This window comes from Kogia breviceps, chromosome 10 (assembly GCF_026419965.1).
Source record: "Kogia breviceps isolate mKogBre1 chromosome 10, mKogBre1 haplotype 1, whole genome shotgun sequence".
Classification (NCBI taxonomy): Eukaryota; Metazoa; Chordata; class Mammalia; order Artiodactyla; family Physeteridae; genus Kogia; species Kogia breviceps.
This window is the reverse complement of record NC_081319.1, coordinates 64,700,781-64,721,786: the sequence shown is the minus strand read 5'-3', so window position 1 is coordinate 64,721,786 and position 21,006 is coordinate 64,700,781. Positions and strand designations below refer to the sequence as shown.

At 39.4% G+C, this 21,006-nt stretch overlaps 1 protein-coding gene across 42 annotated transcripts in view; it reads right to left on the bottom strand.

Moving 5' to 3' along the window:
- DST (dystonin) overlaps positions 1-21,006 on the bottom strand; it is a 503,614-nt gene that overhangs the window by 172,233 nt on the left and 310,375 nt on the right. For 34 of the 42 annotated variants that reach the window (XM_059077098.2, XM_067005926.1, XM_067005928.1 and 31 more), the window contains 12 exons: positions 18,910-19,022; positions 18,708-18,814; positions 11,250-11,369; positions 8,737-8,832; positions 8,116-8,243; positions 4,934-5,027; positions 4,487-4,641; positions 2,979-3,441; positions 2,769-2,897; positions 2,538-2,615; positions 2,297-2,458; positions 2,103-2,207 (listed from right to left, as the gene is read on the bottom strand). In XM_059077098.2, the coding sequence (XP_058933081.1) occupies positions 2,103-2,207; positions 2,297-2,458; positions 2,538-2,615; positions 2,769-2,897; positions 2,979-3,441; positions 4,487-4,641; positions 4,934-5,027; positions 8,116-8,243; positions 8,737-8,832; positions 11,250-11,369; positions 18,708-18,814; positions 18,910-19,022 (1,750 nt within the window). Of the gene's footprint in view, positions 1-2,102; positions 2,208-2,296; positions 2,459-2,537; positions 2,616-2,768; positions 2,898-2,978; positions 3,442-4,486; positions 4,642-4,933; positions 5,028-5,145; positions 5,392-8,115; positions 8,244-8,736; positions 8,833-11,249; positions 11,370-18,707; positions 18,815-18,909; positions 19,023-21,006 lie in introns of those variants that run through there. The other 8 variants (XM_067005908.1, XM_067005904.1, XM_067005905.1 and 5 more) reach the window with 3 other exon arrangements.

The following is a 21,006-nucleotide window of genomic DNA, read 5'->3' as shown; positions in this document are numbered from 1 at the left end:
TTTTTACCAGGACTGTTTGGGGAGGGTAGAAAAGGGCATAAGCAATCCCTTATTAGTGTAATCCTGGAATTACATTCAAGATAATACTGGGGGGACTTCCCTGGTGGCACAGTGGTTGAGAATCTGCCTGCCAAGGCAGGGGACACGGGTTCGAGCCCTGGTCGGGGAAGATCCCACATGCCGCGGAGCAACTAAGCCTGTGCATCACAACTACTGAGCCTGTGCTCTAGAGCCCGTGAGCCACAACTACTGAGCCCTTGCGCTGCAACTACTGAAGCCCACGTGCCTGGAGCCCGTGCTCGGCAACAAGAGAAGCCACCGCAATGAGAAGCCCGTGCACCACAACGAAGAGCAGCCCCCGCTCACTGCAACTAGAGAAAGCTGACGTGCGGCAATGAAGACCCAACACGGCCAAAAATTTAAAAAAACAAAAGATAATACTAGGAATTTTTATTTCATATGTTTTTACTTGAATTTTTATTTGCCACTTGGTGTCTCTTTCCTGAGAGCAAAAATGTTGTAGAAAAGACACCTACTTACTAGAAAACATTAAACACCCTTTCACATTTAAGGTTCAGTTCATTGGCTTCCAGAAGAGGGCACCCTTGATGTTCTAATGACTGTCTTACGTAAGGCTGTCCCTCCTGGAAAAAACACTCCTGCTGAGCTCTGTCCAGGCAGCTTTCTGGGTGGAATGCATAAGGCAGCACTGGAAATCTGGCAACACATCCTGATCACATTACCTGCTCCCTCCAATTAAGCTACTTGAGTAAACTGTCTATAAAAGACACATTGTGCATGATCAGATTATTAGTTTCTTTTTCACATAAAATATAAAAGAGTTAATAATTAACTATTATCCATTGCCCACAAGACATTGGATGGGCCCATGGAATCATAAGGACGACTACGGCTTAATTCTATTGTTCCAGAGATTTTCAATTAATTAGACTAACAGCTCTACCTAAAAGATAATACTAGGGGGACTTAGTTCCCCTAGTATATACTAGGTTCATATCCACATTTTCCATTCCCATCAAAATTCTCAACCTACAATCGTATTTCCTAACAGCTTTCATCTCTCTCCTCCAAAGACTATCTATCCACTTTTAGTTGATCATCATAGAAAAGTATATCCAGACCCTTCATGATTCTAATTTCCTTTCCCTAGTGCCACCCTACCTTCTATGTCTTTAACATTTCTATGCAGCATTTCCAGGGGATGAAAACCACGTTTTTATATGAAAGAAGGCCACCAAGTGAGGCCTAGAATTTTATGAATCTTTTGTGTCACGAAGACTTATTTCAGTGAACAAAGACTCTCAGATTCCTTTCTTCAATTGCGTGTCCCATTATAAGCATAGCTTCATTTTTCTTCCTCTGGAAATACACCACATCTGTCCACGTTACATCCTTCTCGCCCTTTTACATCACCCCCTGCACATTCAGACAGTCACTAACTCTAACCAGTAGATATCAGGCCCCAAAAGTAAACACACCCCACCCTACCGCCACGCCACGGGAAACCTGATAAACCCTAGGTCAACCCTCCCCTTCTGGATCTGAAATGTGTGTGTTACACCCTGAGGACACACCTCACAAAACCAGATCATGAATATAATTAGTAAATTAAATAATAATAACTAGTACTTCTTGAGAACCTACTGTGTACCAAGAACTGAACTAAATAGTAGGAGTACATTCTTCTTCTTCTCACACAACTCTATGGGTTAGAAGCAATTTCCCCCATTTTAGGTAGGTGAATGGGACTGAGCAAGGTTACGTCCCTGGGGCAGTGTCATATGGTTAGGCAGAAATATCAGCCTCAAAGCCTGTCAAGTCAAGGTCCTTCACAGTTACTGTACTACATCTCTTTGGCCACAGGGGTTGACAAAGTACCTTTATTGGAAGTGATGAGTAGGAGACACACTTCAGCAGAATTGAAGGCAAATCAGTATGATCTGTCAGAAACATTCTTTTTGATTCAGGTTATAATAGGAGTCTGATAGTTTGCATTTTTCAATTTATCAACAATAGAAGAATCTGAAGGGTAATAATCAAATGTCTGTATTCCACTGTGACTATTACGCTTTCTGACTTACCTCAATGGTTAATCGGGCTGGGTGATTTTCCAGAAGCAGCTGCTCTGCTATCTCCTGAACGGATTTAATATTTTCTTCCTTTTGATCAAGTTCTCTCATTAATTCCTAATTTAAAGAAACAAGCAAGAAATATGTTAGAAAATGATAAAACCTGAAATGTATTTTTAACATCCAGTTACAAAAGTCATACTCACAGCATGGTAATCTTTTTTCCGGGCTATGTTGGTATTTCTTTCACTCCAGTCATAAGCAACTTCCTCCTCTTCTTTTTCATTCAACCAAATAAGCTCATTAGTTGCACGAGTTACAAAATTGTGGAGTGTATCAAGGTGCTGTTCCTGATTCCTGGATGTGTTCTTTACAAGGAGAATCATTGTAAGAATCGTGTCTTTGCCACATAGAGGGGTAAGGGAATAGAAAGTTAAAAAAACTTACCAAGAGTTTTGCATACTGATTTTCTAATCTGTGCAACTTTTCTGCATAAGTTAGTTTAAGAGGTGCCGTCATCTGGATCTATAACATGGGATAAAAAGACAGCAACGTTAGGAATCGTAAGGAATTCTGATTCACAAGCAATGTATCGTTTACCCTGTTACAACAGGGTGTTTATAGAAAGAGCAAAACAGAAGCTGGGGTGAAATACATACAGATTTCAAATTCACATACCTCACTTATCTTAGCTTCTTTGAGGCTAGATTCAAATTCTTCAATAGCTTGGTGAACATTTTTATGATTTTCTAAATGGCTTTCAACACTTGGCAAATCTGATCCCCATTCAGTGCGGTCCAGCTGCACCTTTAAATAGAAAGATATAAGGTTTGAAAAAGAAACTGGTAGCAATAAAACCTGAAATTCAGGTAAAGTAAATATTTTTACCTGCATCTCATCAACCCAATTCAAAAGATCCTGAACAAATTTCATGTTGATTTCCTCTTCTGTTAAATTCTGATCCAGTAGAGAGGACTTGAGAAGGGGCTTTCGGATCTGCATCAGCTTGAGAGTTTGCAGGGAATTTGTCTCCACTCCTGAGCTGAAATTTGGAACTACTCCTGATGGGAAGCCAGGTGTATACGCAGGAGTGACAGATGGGGTCAGGCGGGAAGTCAGCCCTGACGACAGGCCTGAGGTCACACTGGATGGGGTCAGGGAAGGCGTTAGACCCTGGGTCAGCCCTGAGTTCAGACTGGCGTTTAAGGTCTGTGCAAACCCTGAGTTTAAACTCTGAGTGATTCCTGATATCATGAGCTTCGTCTGCTCTGCTGTCAGCACACGGCCTTTGCTGTACACTGAGGAACATTCATTCCTTAAGGCCAGGATGTCATCGCGCAGTTTTGCAACCCTGAAAAGAAAATCAAAAGGGATAAGCTATAATATAAGAGGCATTTTTCTCAAAGAGTGAACTCTAATGTAAACTAGGGACTTTAATTAACAATAATGTATCAATATTGGCTCATCAGCTGCAACAAATGCATCACACTAGTGCAAGATGTTACTAACAGGAGAAGGGGCTTTGAGGGTGGATATGGGAACTCTGGACTTTCCACTCAATTTTTCTATAAACTTAAACTGCTCAAATAAATAAAGTCTATTTTAAAATATCATTGTAATCATATTGATAAAAGTTTGCATCACAATTTTTTTCAATGAATGTTGTACTACAAGTACTCTGCATATTATCATGATTTTTATAACTATAATTTATAATGAACACAATTACGACACTATAATATGATAGTTCTCCTACAATTTGACATGTAGGATTCCAAATTTTTGTTACTATAAAATATTTCTGACATGAACAGAGGCTCTTTTCCCTATATTTATTTAAATATTTTCTATATTTAGAATTACTATAGATTCCTAAAAGTGGACTTACTGGGTCAAAGCATCATTTATAATTTTTGCTTTATATATCTTATGTATTTAGATATTTACCTATATAATATATATAGTATTCAACCTGAAAGGTTCCATTCCTACTCCAAAACCTACTTCTCAGAGATACAGATGTTTATGCACATATATTTCTTCCAATACGTTATTAGGAACATCCTCATAAGATAAACAGAAAACTGAAATGCTGACTTAAAAGATAATTTTCTCATACTGCCCCTTTTTCAAATATCACACATGAATATTTCAACTGTATGTTAGTTACTACAGCATTAAATATTATCTGTATCATAAAATTTTTTTCTATTACTTATCTTTGAAAAACAAAACCTACTAAACACACCCAAATATGACAGAATTAACATGACACACATTTTCAACAAAAAAGAGCTGAAGAAATAGTTCATAAAATTGTCACACTCTACATGCTTAATGCAGGTGCCATGAAACAGTCACCCAGAAGGACAGGGCTGACTAACAAGCACTCTTACCTCTGTACCAACTGGTCTGCCTGGTAGTATTTTCCATCAATAAGAATCTGTACATCAATTACATGCTGGCGTAAAAGGTTCTCACATTCAAGGACATACCCGGCAATTTCTGCTTCATTCTGAAACTGCACCCCGGATTCTAATCTTTTAGAATCCTGTATTTTTAAAAGAACTCCATATTAATTCTACATTAATTAATTAATCAAACACGTTTCAAAACTAGCCTCAAATATAAAACCCGAAGTATTAGAACAGAGGCTACTTGGATTTTCTCTGTTTTCCCTTTTGCTTCAAAAACATGTTTTCCCTCAAGAAACCAAAGTAATCATAATCTTTAACAAACTTTGTTTCAGTAGACCAATCCACCCAATGTTATGCAAAGTTTTAGTTCATCCGAATACACTGACCCATCTACTGCAATCCCAACAGCTCCTGAAATGAACTTACAGACTGGAGAGCGTTTCGGGCAAGCATCAGTTTGTCTTCACAAATGACACTGCCCCTCTGAACTCGGCTGGCAATCTGCTGCAACATGTCCAATCTAAAAGAAGGAACGAAATAAAATAAAGCCTCTCCCTCTAAAGTCACAGAGTTGGCCATCCCTGAAAAATGCAGCCCACCAAAAGAAAAAACACAATCCCACACCAATGACTCCATACCTGTGCCCATCAAAGGATTCATTGCCAAAGCTAATGCAGGAATTGATCAGCGTTGGACCACAATGAACTGAGAGGAAATTTTCATTTGAATCAAGACTGGTTCGTGTGCTAGTCGTGTTACTAAACACAGAATCACTGCTACGGTAACTGTAACTACTGCTGTGCATTCTTATCCTTGCAATGATGTTCTTTCCTCCACCATTAAAAGTAGACTCAAAAGTAGAAGGTCTACAAAAAGCTCTACTTCTAACGGTGAAGAGTGGCGGCTGAATGGTACAGCTTTTAATGGCTCCTTAAATATGCTCCAACGTGCATATTCAACACACAGCAAATAATACACTGATAGCTATTTATTAGAATCTCGCCTAGAGCCATGGGTTTACTAGCTGAGGTCTGCCTTTTGTAGCTTGCACTAAAGCCCTACAAGTATGGGCAAGGCAGGCTGACTGGGGCGTCTGACTGGGGCGTCACTGGAGAAGACTTGCCAAATATTTTCACCAAGAGTCATCCACTTGCAACTGCCTCAAAAACAACTCTGATGTCTCCCAGGAGCCCAGGTATGATTAGAAAAGGTTATTCCGGCAAATCATCAGCTCAAAGAACATAAATAGTCGATCAGACCCTGATCACAGCTTTTTGGAAAAGGCCAGGTCTGTACTGAACAACACAGGGTTCAAAACTGATACTTACAAGCACCTATAAACAAATGAGTTTGATGAGAAGCAAAGTACTTTTCCTTTTTAACCACCATGGTGTTTGTTGATTAGATTAAATTAACTGGAAAACTGTCCATTTACCTTTCTTTATAGGATGAGCTCCCAGGAATGTTAGGTCTAATCGTACTAAAGTTACTTTACATTTTTAAAAGCCAAAGTGTTAAGAAGAATATCAGTGCAATGCTTGCAAATTTAATTTGTCTGTGCTTATTTTTCCTTTCTATAGGCTATTACCTGGCCTAAGATCATTGGCTCTTTCATGTCTGTTCTTTACACACTCCCATGCTGCACAGCTATTATTTTGCAATACAGAGTTAATGCCAAAAAAAACCTTGTTGCATCAAGAAAAATGAAGGCATTGAATCAGCCAAGCTCCTAAATATTTTCCTATCCCTAACACTGCAAGGCCAAACTGTTGCCTCTCCACCTAGAGGTAGACACTGTTCTTTTCAGAAGGCAAGGAAAGGAAATTTGAGAGTGCTATGTCAGATATAGTTGGTAAAAAGAAAAGCACAAATAGTAATAGCCGCCAGCACCTAACATTTCTGAAGCAACAGTTACATGCTAGGAAATTAACTAATCATTTTACAGACATACTCAGAACCACCAAATGCAGTAGGTACTATTACATCCTGTTTACAAAGGAAGAAACTGAAGCTTAGCGAGGTTACTGAATCTAAGATTACATGGCTTGTACACTGAGCTAGTAACTCATCCAGGATTGACTGGCTCCTAGACCTCGAACTCTTAAAACCGTAGCATTCTTTCATTAACGTATATTAAAATCCAGCCGCTATTCTGTCGACTAAAATCTACTGTGTACTCTTTCTGTGGCATCCTTTTCCATTCCTTCCGATGAGAAGCTGAGCATCCCATCTGAACCACCCAGAATTATCTCCTCCATAAAAGGCCCATCCTGGGTATTTCGAGCTTGTTCTGGTTCTAATGATCCAGTTATGTAGATAGAATATGCTGCTTTAACAAGAGTGTCATCAGTGATTTAATAAAGGCCTGACAAGTTAGACCTGCCCCTGTATCTTCAACACATTAGTTTATATTTCTTCCATGTGGAAGTTACGAGGGGGTGCAGAGGGCATCAGGATACTGATAGCAGGCAGGGTGTTAACTGTTGGCGACACAAGGAACTACAAAAACAGGAATTTGTCTCCACGTTACTAGAGCTCACAACTGTTGAATGGGCAGCCCTTAACCAATCACAGACACAAATACAAAATTACAACGGAGATGAGGGCTATGAAGGAGCAATCCATATAAACAGGAGGGTTATCACCAAGATATCTGAACCAACCTGGGAGACTGTGGAAAGTTTCTGGAGGAAATTACATTGAAGCCGAGATCTGAGAAAGATGAGGAGTAAAGAGGGGATGAAACAGACTTCCCAGCCAAAGGATCAGACAGTGCAGAGATCTCATAAATGGGGGAGGCTGGAACCTTGGCAAGTCAGAGCTCCTGAGAGGCAGACGACATGACCGCACTGCAGAAGCGAGGCGGCGTGGGACCAGTCGGGGCTGAGGGAGATGCCTGGCTTGGCCACCGGTCCCCAGGCTGTAAGGCCAGTCCCGTGGACTCAGGCCACACAAGCCCCACACACTACAAGTCAGGCTGGGATGTAAGGACTACCCCAGAGACACATCCATCCAACAAATGTATCCTGAAGACCAAGCAGGACCTTCCCCGGCAGCTGGATGTAGCGGGAGAGAAAGGATGAAGGTCAGTGATGTTTTCAAGGCAAAAAAGCAGAGAGGGAACTTGAGCCAGCATTTACTAAGTGTTCTCTAGAAGCGGCCCCACTGCCCTTCAAATAGAGGGTTCACGGCCCCGTAGAAAGAGGGCCGTAGCCAAAAATACAACAAGAAACAAGATAAGTTCATGGTTAGTCTATGTTATGTATGGATGAACTTCTGGATCCAGGCCCTGGCGACTTAAAAGTCAGTTGGAGAAATTCTCATGGGTCACCCTGATTGGCTTTAAAACTGTAACCATCGTATGAGATGAGATTTCACACACCAACCTAGGCCCTCTTCAAACACAACTTCACTGATCCCTCCTCAAACCTCTTGGAAGAGTTTCTAGATAAGAAAATGCAGAATCAGAAAGGCTCAGTGACTTACTCAAGGTCACACAGCCAAGTGAATGAAAAAGGTAAATGTTGGTCTCCAAAGCTTAAGTTCTTCCCACGACACAGGCTGACCCCTCCCACTGGACACCCAGGGCAGAGGACATCCCCACTCACCTTTCCACTTCAGGACGAAGAGCTTTCTCCCTCTCGAGCATGGCAATGATGAGTTTTCCCCACTCCTTTTCTATGTCATTGGGATGATAACCTTGAAGGAGTTTGATGCGTCCAAATTCTATCCAAATCTGGAGAAAACAACAACAAAAAAGTTAATGTGAAGCAAAGATGTAAAAAATTATGTTTCTTACATCAAGGTAGATTATTAATGATAACATTGGATACCTTATGATACCACTTATATGTGGTGTCTAAAATATGACACAAATGAACTTTACAGAATAGAAACAGACTCACAGACATAGAGAACAGACTTGTGGTTGCCAAGGGGGAAGAGGGGTGAGGGAGGGATGGATTGGGAGTTTGGGGTTAGCAGATGCAAACTATTACATATAGGATGGATAAACAACAAGGTCCTACTGTATAATAGCACAAGGAACTATATTCATTATGCTGTGATAAACCATAATGGAAAAGAATATGAAAAAGAATATACACATATGTATAACTGAATCACCTTGCTGTACAACAGAAATTAACACAACATTGTAAATCAAGTATACTTCAATAAAATTTTTTTAAAAGATTACATTTGACAATACAAAGGAAATTTCTGCTTACCTCTAATAATTTATACAGGCGTTTAATTTTTGATTTTTCTGTCTCCTTTGGTGGAATTTCTGTTTCTTTAAACTGTAAATACTGATTATAAAGTGCCTAAAAAGAAAGGGAAAAGCAATGAAGGGCCAAACTTCAAAGACCTGTTTTCATTATCACATAATGTCACCACTTCAAACGCTATTTACTCTGTCGCGTGCCCTCGGTGGCATTCCTTTATAAAACAGACACTCAAGGACGCTGCTGATTCCCAGCCAGTCGGTAACCAGGCTGCGTGGGATCTGAGGAGGGTGTAATTATGGCTATGAGTCCTGATTCAACATAGGCTACCCAGCCATCTGGATAGTGAAAACCACAGCACTATCTACTATGACTCTACTGACACTCTCTCAATATCCAAACAAGAAGATACATACTTTAAAAGATCCACTTCCCAAATGCTGTACTTTAGCTTTTAGTTTTTGGAAAAATCACCTGATGCAATTCCCATAAAAAGGGGTGGGGAGCATTCTCTTTCATGGTCTATCCTTGAAAACAGAATTCTCATCAGATAGATAGGACTAAAATTTCGTTTCAATGTCCCATTGACCAAATTAAGCAGATCTTTTATTATTATTATTTTTAATATTTGCTGTGTTGGGTCTTTGTTTCTGTGCGAGGGCTTTCTCCAGTTGTGGCAAGAGGGCGCCACTCTTCATCGTGGTGCGCGGGCCTCTCACTATCGTGGCCTCTCTTTTTGCGGAGCACAGGCTCCAGACACGCATGCTCAGTAGTTGTGGCTCACGGGCCTAGTTGCTCCGTGGCACGTGGGATCCTCCGAGACCAGGGATCGAACCCGTGTCCCCTGCATTAGCAGGCAGATTCTCAACCACTGCACCACCAGGGAAGCCCTAAGCAGATCTTATAAGTAAATGAAGACAGATGCTATTGGTTGCTGCTATTATTATAAAAGTTTGAACCATATACTTAAATTACTAACTAATTTATAGATATTAACTTGGGAATCTCTTAAATAGGTTTATTACATTTATTAACAAGGACCATATAAAAATTATATTTATTAACAAGGACCATATAAAAATTATGTTGATAAAACGTCTCCACATTTAATAAGTGTATGCTAATCATTTCATCCTAATTCATGCTGCTTTAAAACAAGTCCCTGCAAACATTCAGGCAGACACATTTCTGTAAAGGATTCCACTTAATGTTTTGCTAGCTAATAAAATTATTTGGTATTTCTCCACAATATATTTTTTCCTGTATCACATCCTATCCCAGGCACCAGTCAGTAATCTGTGTAGTCACTCGAACTTCTTTAATAATTTAAGACCCTGCATTAATCAGAAGCCAGCAAGAATTTACTCAAATGTCTGGACAAAAGGAATCCATCTGGAAATAAGTGGAACTTGACATCTGAAAATTGGGTTAAACTCAAAATGCACCGTTTCAGGATGTCCATAGGTGAATAAGCACGGAAAGCCATCATGGGCTACCCACTGTTCACAGTAGACATGCTGATAGAAGGGGGAGGAAAGCTTTCCTGCCGGGAGAGGTTCCAGCCACAGAGGGAGACATCACACAAACAGCTTCAGAGAGAACTTAAACAGCATCACATCGACACACACCAAGGAACTTTGTGCCAAGGACAAGATCCCCGTGGCAACGTGAATAAAAGCTATTCCACAGATGTTCCGTATAGACTCATGGACACAATTACTAACGTTAACAGGGCCCACCCTGGGTTAGGACCGTTTTTTGCAATGCTAGTCTGATCCAGAAAACAAAGTCTGCAATTCAAGGAATTAGACTTTGTTGCTCACATTCGCATTACCTATTTCTTGAAATAAAGTACACTACTTTGCTATGACAAATCCCAATGTACAAAATGAGACAACTTATTTTCAATAAGTTTCTATATCTGTACTATCTTTTACTATTTCTATAATGTCTCTGCTCAAAGAGATGGACCCAGGTTCTTAGGTAGTAGTAAATGTTCTACTAAACCAGGAACTCATTTACTCTGGGAGTCAGGTATGTATTTTCGAATTCATGGTGAAAGATGGTATGTACCTCTTGCCGTACCACAGGAGCCTCTGAGGCCGATTTTTAAGAGGATGTGACCACAGGCACAGGTCCTGCCACGGTCGTATTGCACAAGCTCCTGCCCCCCCTTGTGCCCCAGCCATCTGCTGGCTCCAGGCATCTCCCAGGCACCAAAAAGAATCTGGCAACGTCACTTCCAGAAACCTTCCCAAATTAAACCTTAAAACTCTCATCAATTCAAACCAAAGGGACTATAAATTTCTTTAAGATGTTGTCACTATTTTAATTATTAATGTTGACTTCCATTTTCTCTGTACAATAGGAGATGAATAAATAAGTAATTTGCCTGATGATTAGTACCTTGCCAAGGGCAATTTTTCTTCAATTTCTGAAATGATAGAACCATTTCAGTATTATTTAAAAGTTTAATAGTAAACTCAATCCTACTTAACTTCTATAGGGACACAGACCTTGAGTTCTACAGGATTATTAGGAAATGTTCTCTCGGACATAGTGGTCACATGGTGTCTGATCCACTGGATGAGGTAGTTGACCATATTCTGGTATTCAATCCATTTGACTTCAACATCCTACAACGAGAAGATGGCAGAGAAGGTCTGTATCTGCAGATTGTAGCATTCACATCTAACACAATCTGGCCAGAGGTCATTCTGTGGATTTGCAGGGCTTTAAGCCTGACGGAGAGGACCAGCTCCATGTTTTCTTCCTTTCCACCCACTCCCAATCCTTTCCATTTAAACAGCCTTAAAAATACACTATCAACATCTGACCACTAAGACTAGCCTAAGGAGTGCCAGCTCTGATCCAGGGATCCAGGCTGCCTGAAGCACTGTGTTACAAAGGCTTCAGAGGCTGCATTGAAATGTAGCAGAAAAAAAAGAACACTGTGATCAATTTGGGGTGTTCTCCAGGCACTCAAGAAAGGCACAGCCTGCATAAGCCAGGTTAGTTGCCCTCTCTGCCAACCTTTCTAAGTCCACCTTATATCTGAAACTCAAAGAGCTACGCGATACATAGGAAACCAGACAGGAGTGAAAACTAGAGGAAATGTACATGTGGGATGATTCAAGTACTGTTAGGCAAACTTTTTTAAAAATGGAGGAGACTGGAAAATTGTAAACTGCTATATGCAGTTAAGTATTTGATGACTGCTTATGATGTTCAAAGCATTGTGCTAAGCATTGTAATAAAAATATAATACTTCAAGACATGATCTCTTTTATCAAAGAGTTTCTGTCTAGATGAGGAGGCAAGAGACAGTCATAATATAAACAGTTACGCAAAATGAAAAGCAGCATTTAAGAAGTGTTGAAGGGCTTCCCTGGTGGCACAGAGGTTAAGAGTCCGCCTGCCGATGCAGGGGACGCGGGTTTGTGCCCCGGTCCGGGAAGATCCCACATGCTGCGGAGTGGCTGGGCCCGTAAGCCATGGCCACTGAGCCTATGCGTCCGGAGCCTGTGCTCCGCAACGGGAGAGGCCACAGCAATGAGAGGCCCGTGTATAGCAAAAAAAAAAGAAGTGCTGAAATAAAGGAACTGGGTAGTATATGTGAGGCGCTGAGGTAAGAATCAGGTGAGCATAAATGTGCCTCAAAATGATCACTGAAGGTTTCCTGGGAGAGGGAATCCCTGAGCAGTTGTACAATGACCAGTAATTGTTGGTGGCTGGCAGGAAGAGCAGAGAAAAGATGGGGGATGGGGGTCAAGGGAGTCAGGACTCTGAAACAGAAATGCCCCGGACACCACAAACGGTTCATGTGGGGAATGATGTGGGTAAGCAGAACTGATAAAAGGCAGAATTGTGGATGTCAGAACATCTAGACTGGGTTGAACCTTGCAAGCCACATGGAACCACGGAAGTTTTTCTAGCTAATGTGGCGACAATGTGCAGAGTTCATGGGAAGAGGAAGACAATGGAGAAAGTAAAGCCAAAAGACAGCTCTCATCCTCATTCTAGTGAAGGGATAAGACTGAGGAACTGGGTACAGGCAGTGAGAAGACCAAGCAACAAACAGCCACAATAACATTTTGGAGCAACACTCAACCCTGAGTCACTGGCAGACGCTGGAGCAGAGGAGGAGCATGGGACCAAGTCACTCGGGGATCAGCCTTTGTGAGAAAGAACATGAGGAGAGAATGGAAACAAGCCTCAAGCAATAGCACACAGAGGTGAAATAAGAGACCCGAAAGGGGCACTCCCAAACCTTCAAAGTGAGACAGAATAAAGGAGAAATCTGCAGAGGAGTGGAGAAGTCAGGGTGACGGGGTGTACCCCCCAATGCACGTCATGTACAGGGTGCCCTGTCCTCCAGAAATGCACAGCACTTGTCAGCAGGACCAGCACAAAACACACTGCTGAAATGAATTACACAGACTCTGGGAAGCAGTGGACTAAATAAAGAGCCCAAAGCTACTTGTCAGAGACCGTGCCCTGCTACAAAGAAGCTCCGTTACTTTGGCAAAATCAAATCGCCCTCCTCCAGGCCTCACTTTTAAATGAGAAACCAATGCAGAGCTACATTATCTCCTGGGATCACGTAAGTTAAAAAACTTGAAAGTGATTTCAAAACTGAGATATTCTCTGCATACCTTCTCTGCAGAGAAGGATACCAATTAGGGCAGCTGTAAAACAGCAGTAAGTTTAAAAAGAAAATCTCTAAATTAAGTGACCTATTAACTCAAATCCTTTAAAAAATATTTGATATTTAAAAACTGTAAACTCATACAACTTGACAGCAAAAAAAACAATCCAATCGAAAAAAGGGCAGAAGACCTAAATAGACATTTCTCCAAGGAAGAAATACAAATGGCCAATAGGCACAGGAAAATATGCTCAACCATGCTAATTATTAGAGAAATGTAAATCAAACCTACAGCAAGGTACCACTTCACACTGGTCAGAATGGCCATGATTAAAAAGTCTACAAATAACAAATGCTGGAGAGGGTATGGAGAAAAGGGAACCCTCCTACACTGTTGGTGGGAATGTAAATTGGTGCAGCCATTATGGAGAACAGTATGGAGGTTCCTCAGAAAACTAAAAATAGAATTACCGTAAGATCCAGATCCACCTACCAGAGGGCAGACAGCAGAAGCAAGAAGAACTACAGTCCTGCTGCCAGTGGAATGAAAACCACATTCACAGAAAGACAGACCAAATGAAAAGGCAGAGGACTATGTATCAGATGAAGGAACAAGATAAAACCCCAGAAAAACAACTAAATGAAGTGGATATAGGCAACCTTCCAGAAAAAAAATTCAGAATAATGATAGTGAAGATGATCCAGGACCTCGGAAAAAGAATGGAGGCAAAGATCAAGAAGACGCAAGAAATGTTTAACAAAGACCTAGAAGAATTAAAGAACAAACACCTAGAAGAACTAAAAAACAAACAGAGATGAACAACACAATAACTGAAATGAAAAATACACTAGAAGGAATCAATAGCAAAATAACTGAGGCAGAAGAATGGATAAGTGACCTGGAAGACAGAATGGTGGAATTCACTGCCATGGAACAGAATAAAGAAAAGAGAATGAAAAGAAATGAAGACAGCCTAAGGGACCTCTGGGATAGCATTAAACACACCAACATTTGCATTATAGGGGTCCCAGAAAGAGAAGAGAGAGAGAAAGGACCAGAGAAAATATCTGAAGAGATTATAGTTGAAAACGTCCCTAACATGGGAAATGAAATGGCCATCCAAGTCCCGGAAGCACAGAGAGTCCCAGGCAGGTTAAACCTAAGGAGAAACATGCCAAGATACGCAGTAATCAAATTGACAAAAATTAAAGACAAAGAAAAATTACTAAAAGCAACAAGGGAAAAATGACAACATACAAGGGAACTCCCATAAGGTTACAGTTGATTTCTCAGCAGAAACTCTACAAGCCAGAAGGGAGTGACACAATATATTTAAAGTGATGAAAGGGAAGAAACTACAACCAAGATTACTCTACCCAGCAAGGATCTCATTCAGATTCGATGGAGAAATCAAAAGCTTTATAGACAAGCAAAAGTTAAGAGAATTCAGCACCATCAAAGCAGCTCTACAACAAATGTTAAAGGAACTTCTCTAAATGGGAAACACAAGAGAAGAAAGGGACCTACAAAAACAAACCCAAAACAATTAAGAAAATGGTAATAGGAACATACATATCAATAATTACCTTAAACATAAATGGATTAAATGCTTCAACCAAAAGACACAGGCTCACTGAATGGATACCAAAACTAGACCCAAATATATGCTGTCTACAAGAGACCCACTTCAGACCTAGGGACACATACAGACTGAAAGTGAGGGGATGGAAAAAGATATTCAATGCAAATGGAAATCAAAAGACAGTTGGAGTAGTAATACTCATATCAGATAAAATAAACTTTAAAATAAAGAATGTTAAAAGAGATAAGGAAGGACACTACTTAATGATCAAGGGATCGATCCAAGAAAAAAACATAACAATTATAAATATATATGCACCCCCAACATAGGAGCATCTCAATACATAAGGCAAATGCTAACAGCTATAAAAGAGGAAATCAACAGTAACACAATAGTGGGGGACTTTAACACATCACTTACACCAATGGATAGATCATCCAGAGAGAAAATTAATAAGGAAACACAAGCTTTAAATGACACAATACCCCAGATAGATTTAATTGATATTTATAAGACATTCCATCCGAAAACAGCAGATTAAACCTTCTTCTCAAGTGCACACAGAACACTCTCCAGGACAGATCACATCTTGGGTCACAAATCAAGCCTTGGTAAATTTAAGAAAATTGAAATCATATCAAGCATCTTTTCCAACCACAACGCTATGAGATTAGAAATAAATTACAGGGAAAATAACATAAAAAACACAAACACATGGAGGTTAAACAATACGTTACTAAATAACCAAGAGATCACTGAAGAAACCAAAGAGGTAATCAAAAAATACCTAGAGACAAATGACAACGAAAACACGATGATCTGAAACCTAAGGGATGCAGCAAAAGCAGTTCTAAGAGGGAAGTTTATAGCAATACAATCCTACCTCAAGAAACAAGAAAAATCTCAAACAATCTAACCTTACATTAAAGGAACTAGAGAAAGAAGAACAAACAAAAGCTAAAGTTAGTAGAAGGAAAGAAATCATAAAGATCAGAGCAGAAATAAATGAAATAGAAACAAACAAAAAAAAACAATAGCAGAGACCAATAAAACTAAAAGCTGTATCTTTGAGAAGATAAACCAAACTGATAAACCTTTAGCCAGACTCAAGAGGGAGAGGACTCAAATCAATAAAATTAGAAATGAAAAAGGAGAAGTTACAACTGACACCACAGAAATACAAAGCATCATAAGAGACTACTACAAGCAACTCTGTGCCAATAAAATGGGCAACTTGGAAGAAATGGACAAATTCTTAGAAAGGTATATCCTTCCAAGACTGAACCAAGAAGAAACAGAAAATATGAACAGACCAATCACAAGTAATGAAATTGAAGCTGTGATTAAAAATCTTCCAACAAACAAGAAGTCCAGGACCAGATGGCTTCACAGGTGAATTCTATCAAACATTTAGAGACGAGGTAACACCCATCCTTCTCAAACTCTTCCAAAAACTTGCAGAGAAAGGAACACTGCCAAACTCATTCTATGAGGCCACTATCCCCCTGATACCAAAGCAGACAAAAATACTACAAAAAAAGAAAATTACAGACCAATATCACTGATGAATATAGATACAAAAATCCTCAACAAAATACTAGCCAACAGAATCCAACAACACGTTAAAAGGATCATACATCATGATCAAGTGGGATTTATCCCAGGGATGCAAGGATTCTTCAATATATGCAAATCAATCAATGTGATACACCATATTAACAAACTGAAGAATAAAAACCATATGATCATCTCAGTAGATGCAGACAAAGCTTTTGACAAAATTCAACACCCATTTATGATATAAACTCTCCAGAAAGTGGGCACAGAGGGAACCTACCTCAACATAATAAAGGCCATATATGACAAACCTGCAACAAACATCACTTCCAATGGTGAAAAACTGAAATTTCCTCTAAGATCAGGAACAAGACAAGGATGTCCACTCTCATCAGTATTAGTCAACATAGTTTTGGAAGTTCTAGCCACACAATCAGAGAAGAAAACTAAAAGGAATCCAAATTGGAAAAAAAGAAGTAAAAATGTCACTGTTTGCAGATGACATGACACTATACATAGATAATCCTAAAGATGCCACCAGAAAACTACTAGAGCTAATCAACGCATTTGGTAAAGTAGCAGGATACAAAATTAATGCACAGAAATCTCTTGCATTCCTATACACTAACAACGAAAGATCAGAAAGAGAAATTAAGGAAACAATCCCATTCACCACTGCAACAAAAAGAATAAAATACCTAGGAATAAACCTACCTAAGGAGGTAAAAGACCTGTACTCAGAAAACTATAAAACACTGGTGAAAGAAATCAAAGATGACACAAATAGTTGGAGAGATATATCATGTTCTTGGATTGGAAGAATCAATATTGTGAAAATGACCATACTACCCAAAGCAATCTACAGATTCAGTGCAATCCCTATCAAATTACCAATGGCATTTTTTACAGAACTAGAACAAAAAAATCTTAAAATTTGTATGGAGGAAAAAAAAGACCCCGAATAGCCAAAGCAATCTTGAGGGAAAGAAACGGAGCTGGAGGAATCAGACTCCCTGACTTCAGACTATACTATAAAGCTACAGTAATCAAGACAATGTGGTATTGGCTCAAAAACAGAAATATAGATCAATGGAACAGGATAGAAAGCCCAGAGATAAACCCACACACACACCTATGGTCACCTAATCTATGACAAAGGAGGCAAGGATATACAATGGAGAAAAGGTAGTCTCTTTAATAAGTGGTGACTAGACAGCTACATGTAAAAGACTGAGATTAGAACACTCCCTAATACCATACACAAAAATAAACTTAAAGTGGATTAAAGGCCTAAATGTAAGACCAGACACTATAAAACTCTCAGAGGAAAACATAGGAAGAACGCTCTTTGACATAAATCACAGAAAGATCTTTTTCTTCCCATTTCCTAGAGTAATGGAAATGAAAACAAACAAACAAACAAAACAACAAATAGGACCTAATGAAACTTAAAAGCTTTTGCAGAGCAAAGGAAACTATAAAAAAAACAAAACAAAAAAACAGGAATCCCATGCCTGGGCGTATATCCAGACAAAACTCTAATTCAAAAAGATACATGCACCCCAATGTTCATAGCAGCACTACTTACAATAGCCAAGACATGGAAACAACCTAAATGTCCATTGACAGATGAACGGATAAAGAAAATGTGACACATATACATGCAATGGAATATTACTCAGCTGTAAGAAAGCATGAAATAATGCCATTTGCAGCAATGTGGATGGACCTAGAGATTATCAAACTAAGTGAAGTAAGCCAGAAAGAGAAAGACAAATACCATATGATATCACTTATATGTGGTATCTAAAATATGACACAAATGAACTTATCTATGAAACAGAAACTGAATCACAGACATAGAGAGCAGACTTGTGGTTGCCAAGGGAGAGGGGGTGAGGGAAGGCGTGGAGTGGGAGGTTGAAGTTAGCAGAATTATATTCAATATCCTATAATAAACCATAATGGAGAATAACATTAAAGAAAAGAATGTGTGTGTGTGTCTGTGTGTGTACATATATATATATAACTGAATCACTTTGTTGTACAGCAGAAATTAACACAACATTGTAAATTGACTATATTTCAATTTTTAAAAGTCATATTAAAAAAACTGTAAAAAGCCCTATCAGAGAATTCAGTCAATTCTGAGTCAGCAGCTTCAGAATAGAGAAATCAATACTCACGTTTGCACCAATGCCTTCACCACCTTCAGGGACTTTGGGAAATGCATCATAGAGAGATGATACATAAGTTATTACTGATTTTTCATCAGGTGAGGAGACATCAACATCTAAAAGCAGCAACATGAATTATTTCAAAATGCTGATCAATTACTTTGGATCAGACTTTCCAGCCCATGGACATCTGGTCAAAATAATCACTCACCTTCAGGATCCAGAAGTCTTATAACACCGATTTTTTCTGCTACATAGAAAGCGTGCTCTAAATTTGCAAGGTTGCTTTGAACAGCAACAGTATTCATGTCTATCAGGTCCGGCCTAGGAAAAAATGCACCATATTAATGGTGTTTTTCACTTGCCAATTCAACATGAAATTTACATGTGTACCTATTGACATAACAACTCCTGCAAATATTATTACGAAGCCTGTGTTGACATACAGAGTTTTTCATCCAGTCTTTAACACTGCTCATGTGAACTAAAAATGCCCCCTGCCATATCAGTAAACAAAGGATGTTGCAGCCTTGAAGCCATCACATTACATCCACCCCGACCTTGAGTCCTAAGGGAACTCAGGAAGGAAACAGGATGCCCGCCATCAAACCATTAGACACTGCAGTCACCCCTGATGATATACCCTGAGAAGACTCAGAATGAGAAAAGCAGGATACTGGCCCCAGACAGCTGAGGTGCATATCGAAGGAATGATTTCAGTGAGCTCAGACTCTTGCATCTTCCCACAGAAAAGCACTAAATTCCTTAACTTGAGATGTCTGCTTTTCTTTAATTAATTAATCATCTGATGTTCCAACACCCTGGTCGTTGTTGCTCCCCACTTGCTGGCTCCCCACTTGCCTCTTCAGAGCAGTCCCTCAGAGCTATCTGAGATGCTGTGTCCCAGGATTAAGTCCTCAGTTTTGTCCACCGAATAAAACATAACTCTCAACTTTTAGGTTGTACATTTTTCAGTCGACACTCGCTTCTCTCAGAAACTTTTGTGTGCCAAAAGCAAATGTAGGAAAATATAACAATTTTAATGTATAAACTTTCAGCAAAATCTACAAATTCCTCATGATCAGAATAATATTGGGCTGGCCAAAAAGTTCCTTCACATTTTAAGTAAAAATACAAGACACATTTTTCATTTTCAACAAGAACTTTATTGACCAACATATTCACCCTTTTGTTCTACTACCTTCTGCCATTTTTCAGGCAACTTCATAATTCCATCTTCCCAAAACTTTTAATCATTTTGAGCAAAGAACTGTTCCAGGTGCCTTTTATAGTCTTCCAGGGAAATGACATTTTTTCCATTAAGAGAATTTTGTAAAGACTGAAATAAATGGAAATCCGAAAATGCAATATCTGGTGAATATGGTGGATGAATCAGAACTTCCCAGCCAAGCTGTGACAGTTTTTGCCAGGTCATCAAAGAAACATGCGGTCCTGCGTTATCCTAATGGAAGATTATGCATTTTCTGTTGACTAATTCTGGACACTTTTCGTCGAGTGCTGCTTTCAGTTGGTCTAACTGGGAGCAGCACTTGTTGGAATTAATTGTTCGGTTTGTCCAGAAGGAGCTGATAATAAAGGACTCCCTCCCAATCCCACCATATACACAACATCACCTTCTTTGCCTGAAGACCGGCCTTTGGTGGGGCTGGTGGTGGTTCATTTCTCTTCCATTCCATATCATTGTACAGTATCCACTCTTCATCACCCATCACAATTTGTTTTAAAAACGGAACACTTTCATTTTGTTTAAGTATAGAATCGCATGCGGAAATACAGTCAAGAAAGTTTTTTTCACTTAACTTATGTGGAACCCAAACATCAAAGCTATTAACATAACCAAGCTGGTGCAAATAATTTTCAATGCTTGATTTGGATATTTTTGAGTATGTCGGCTATCTCCCGCATGGTATAAGGTTGAGTGTCCTCAATTAATGTCTCAATTTGATCACTATCAACTTCAACTGGTCTACCCGACCGTGGAGCATTGTCCAGTGAGAAATCTCCAGCATGAAACTTCACAAACCACTTTTGACACATTTGATCAGTCACAGCACCTTCTCCATACACTACACAAATCTTTTTTTGTTTCAGTTGCGTTTTTACCTTTCTTGAAATAATAAAGCGTAATACGCCAAAAATGTTGTTTTCTTCCATCTTCAGTATTAAAATTGCTACACAAAAATTCACCAATTATGACAAGTTTTTTTCTTCAATGCACGCTTATATGATAGCTGTCACAATATAAGCTAACAAAATTGTTTCGAATGAAGTTAAAAACAGCTAAGCA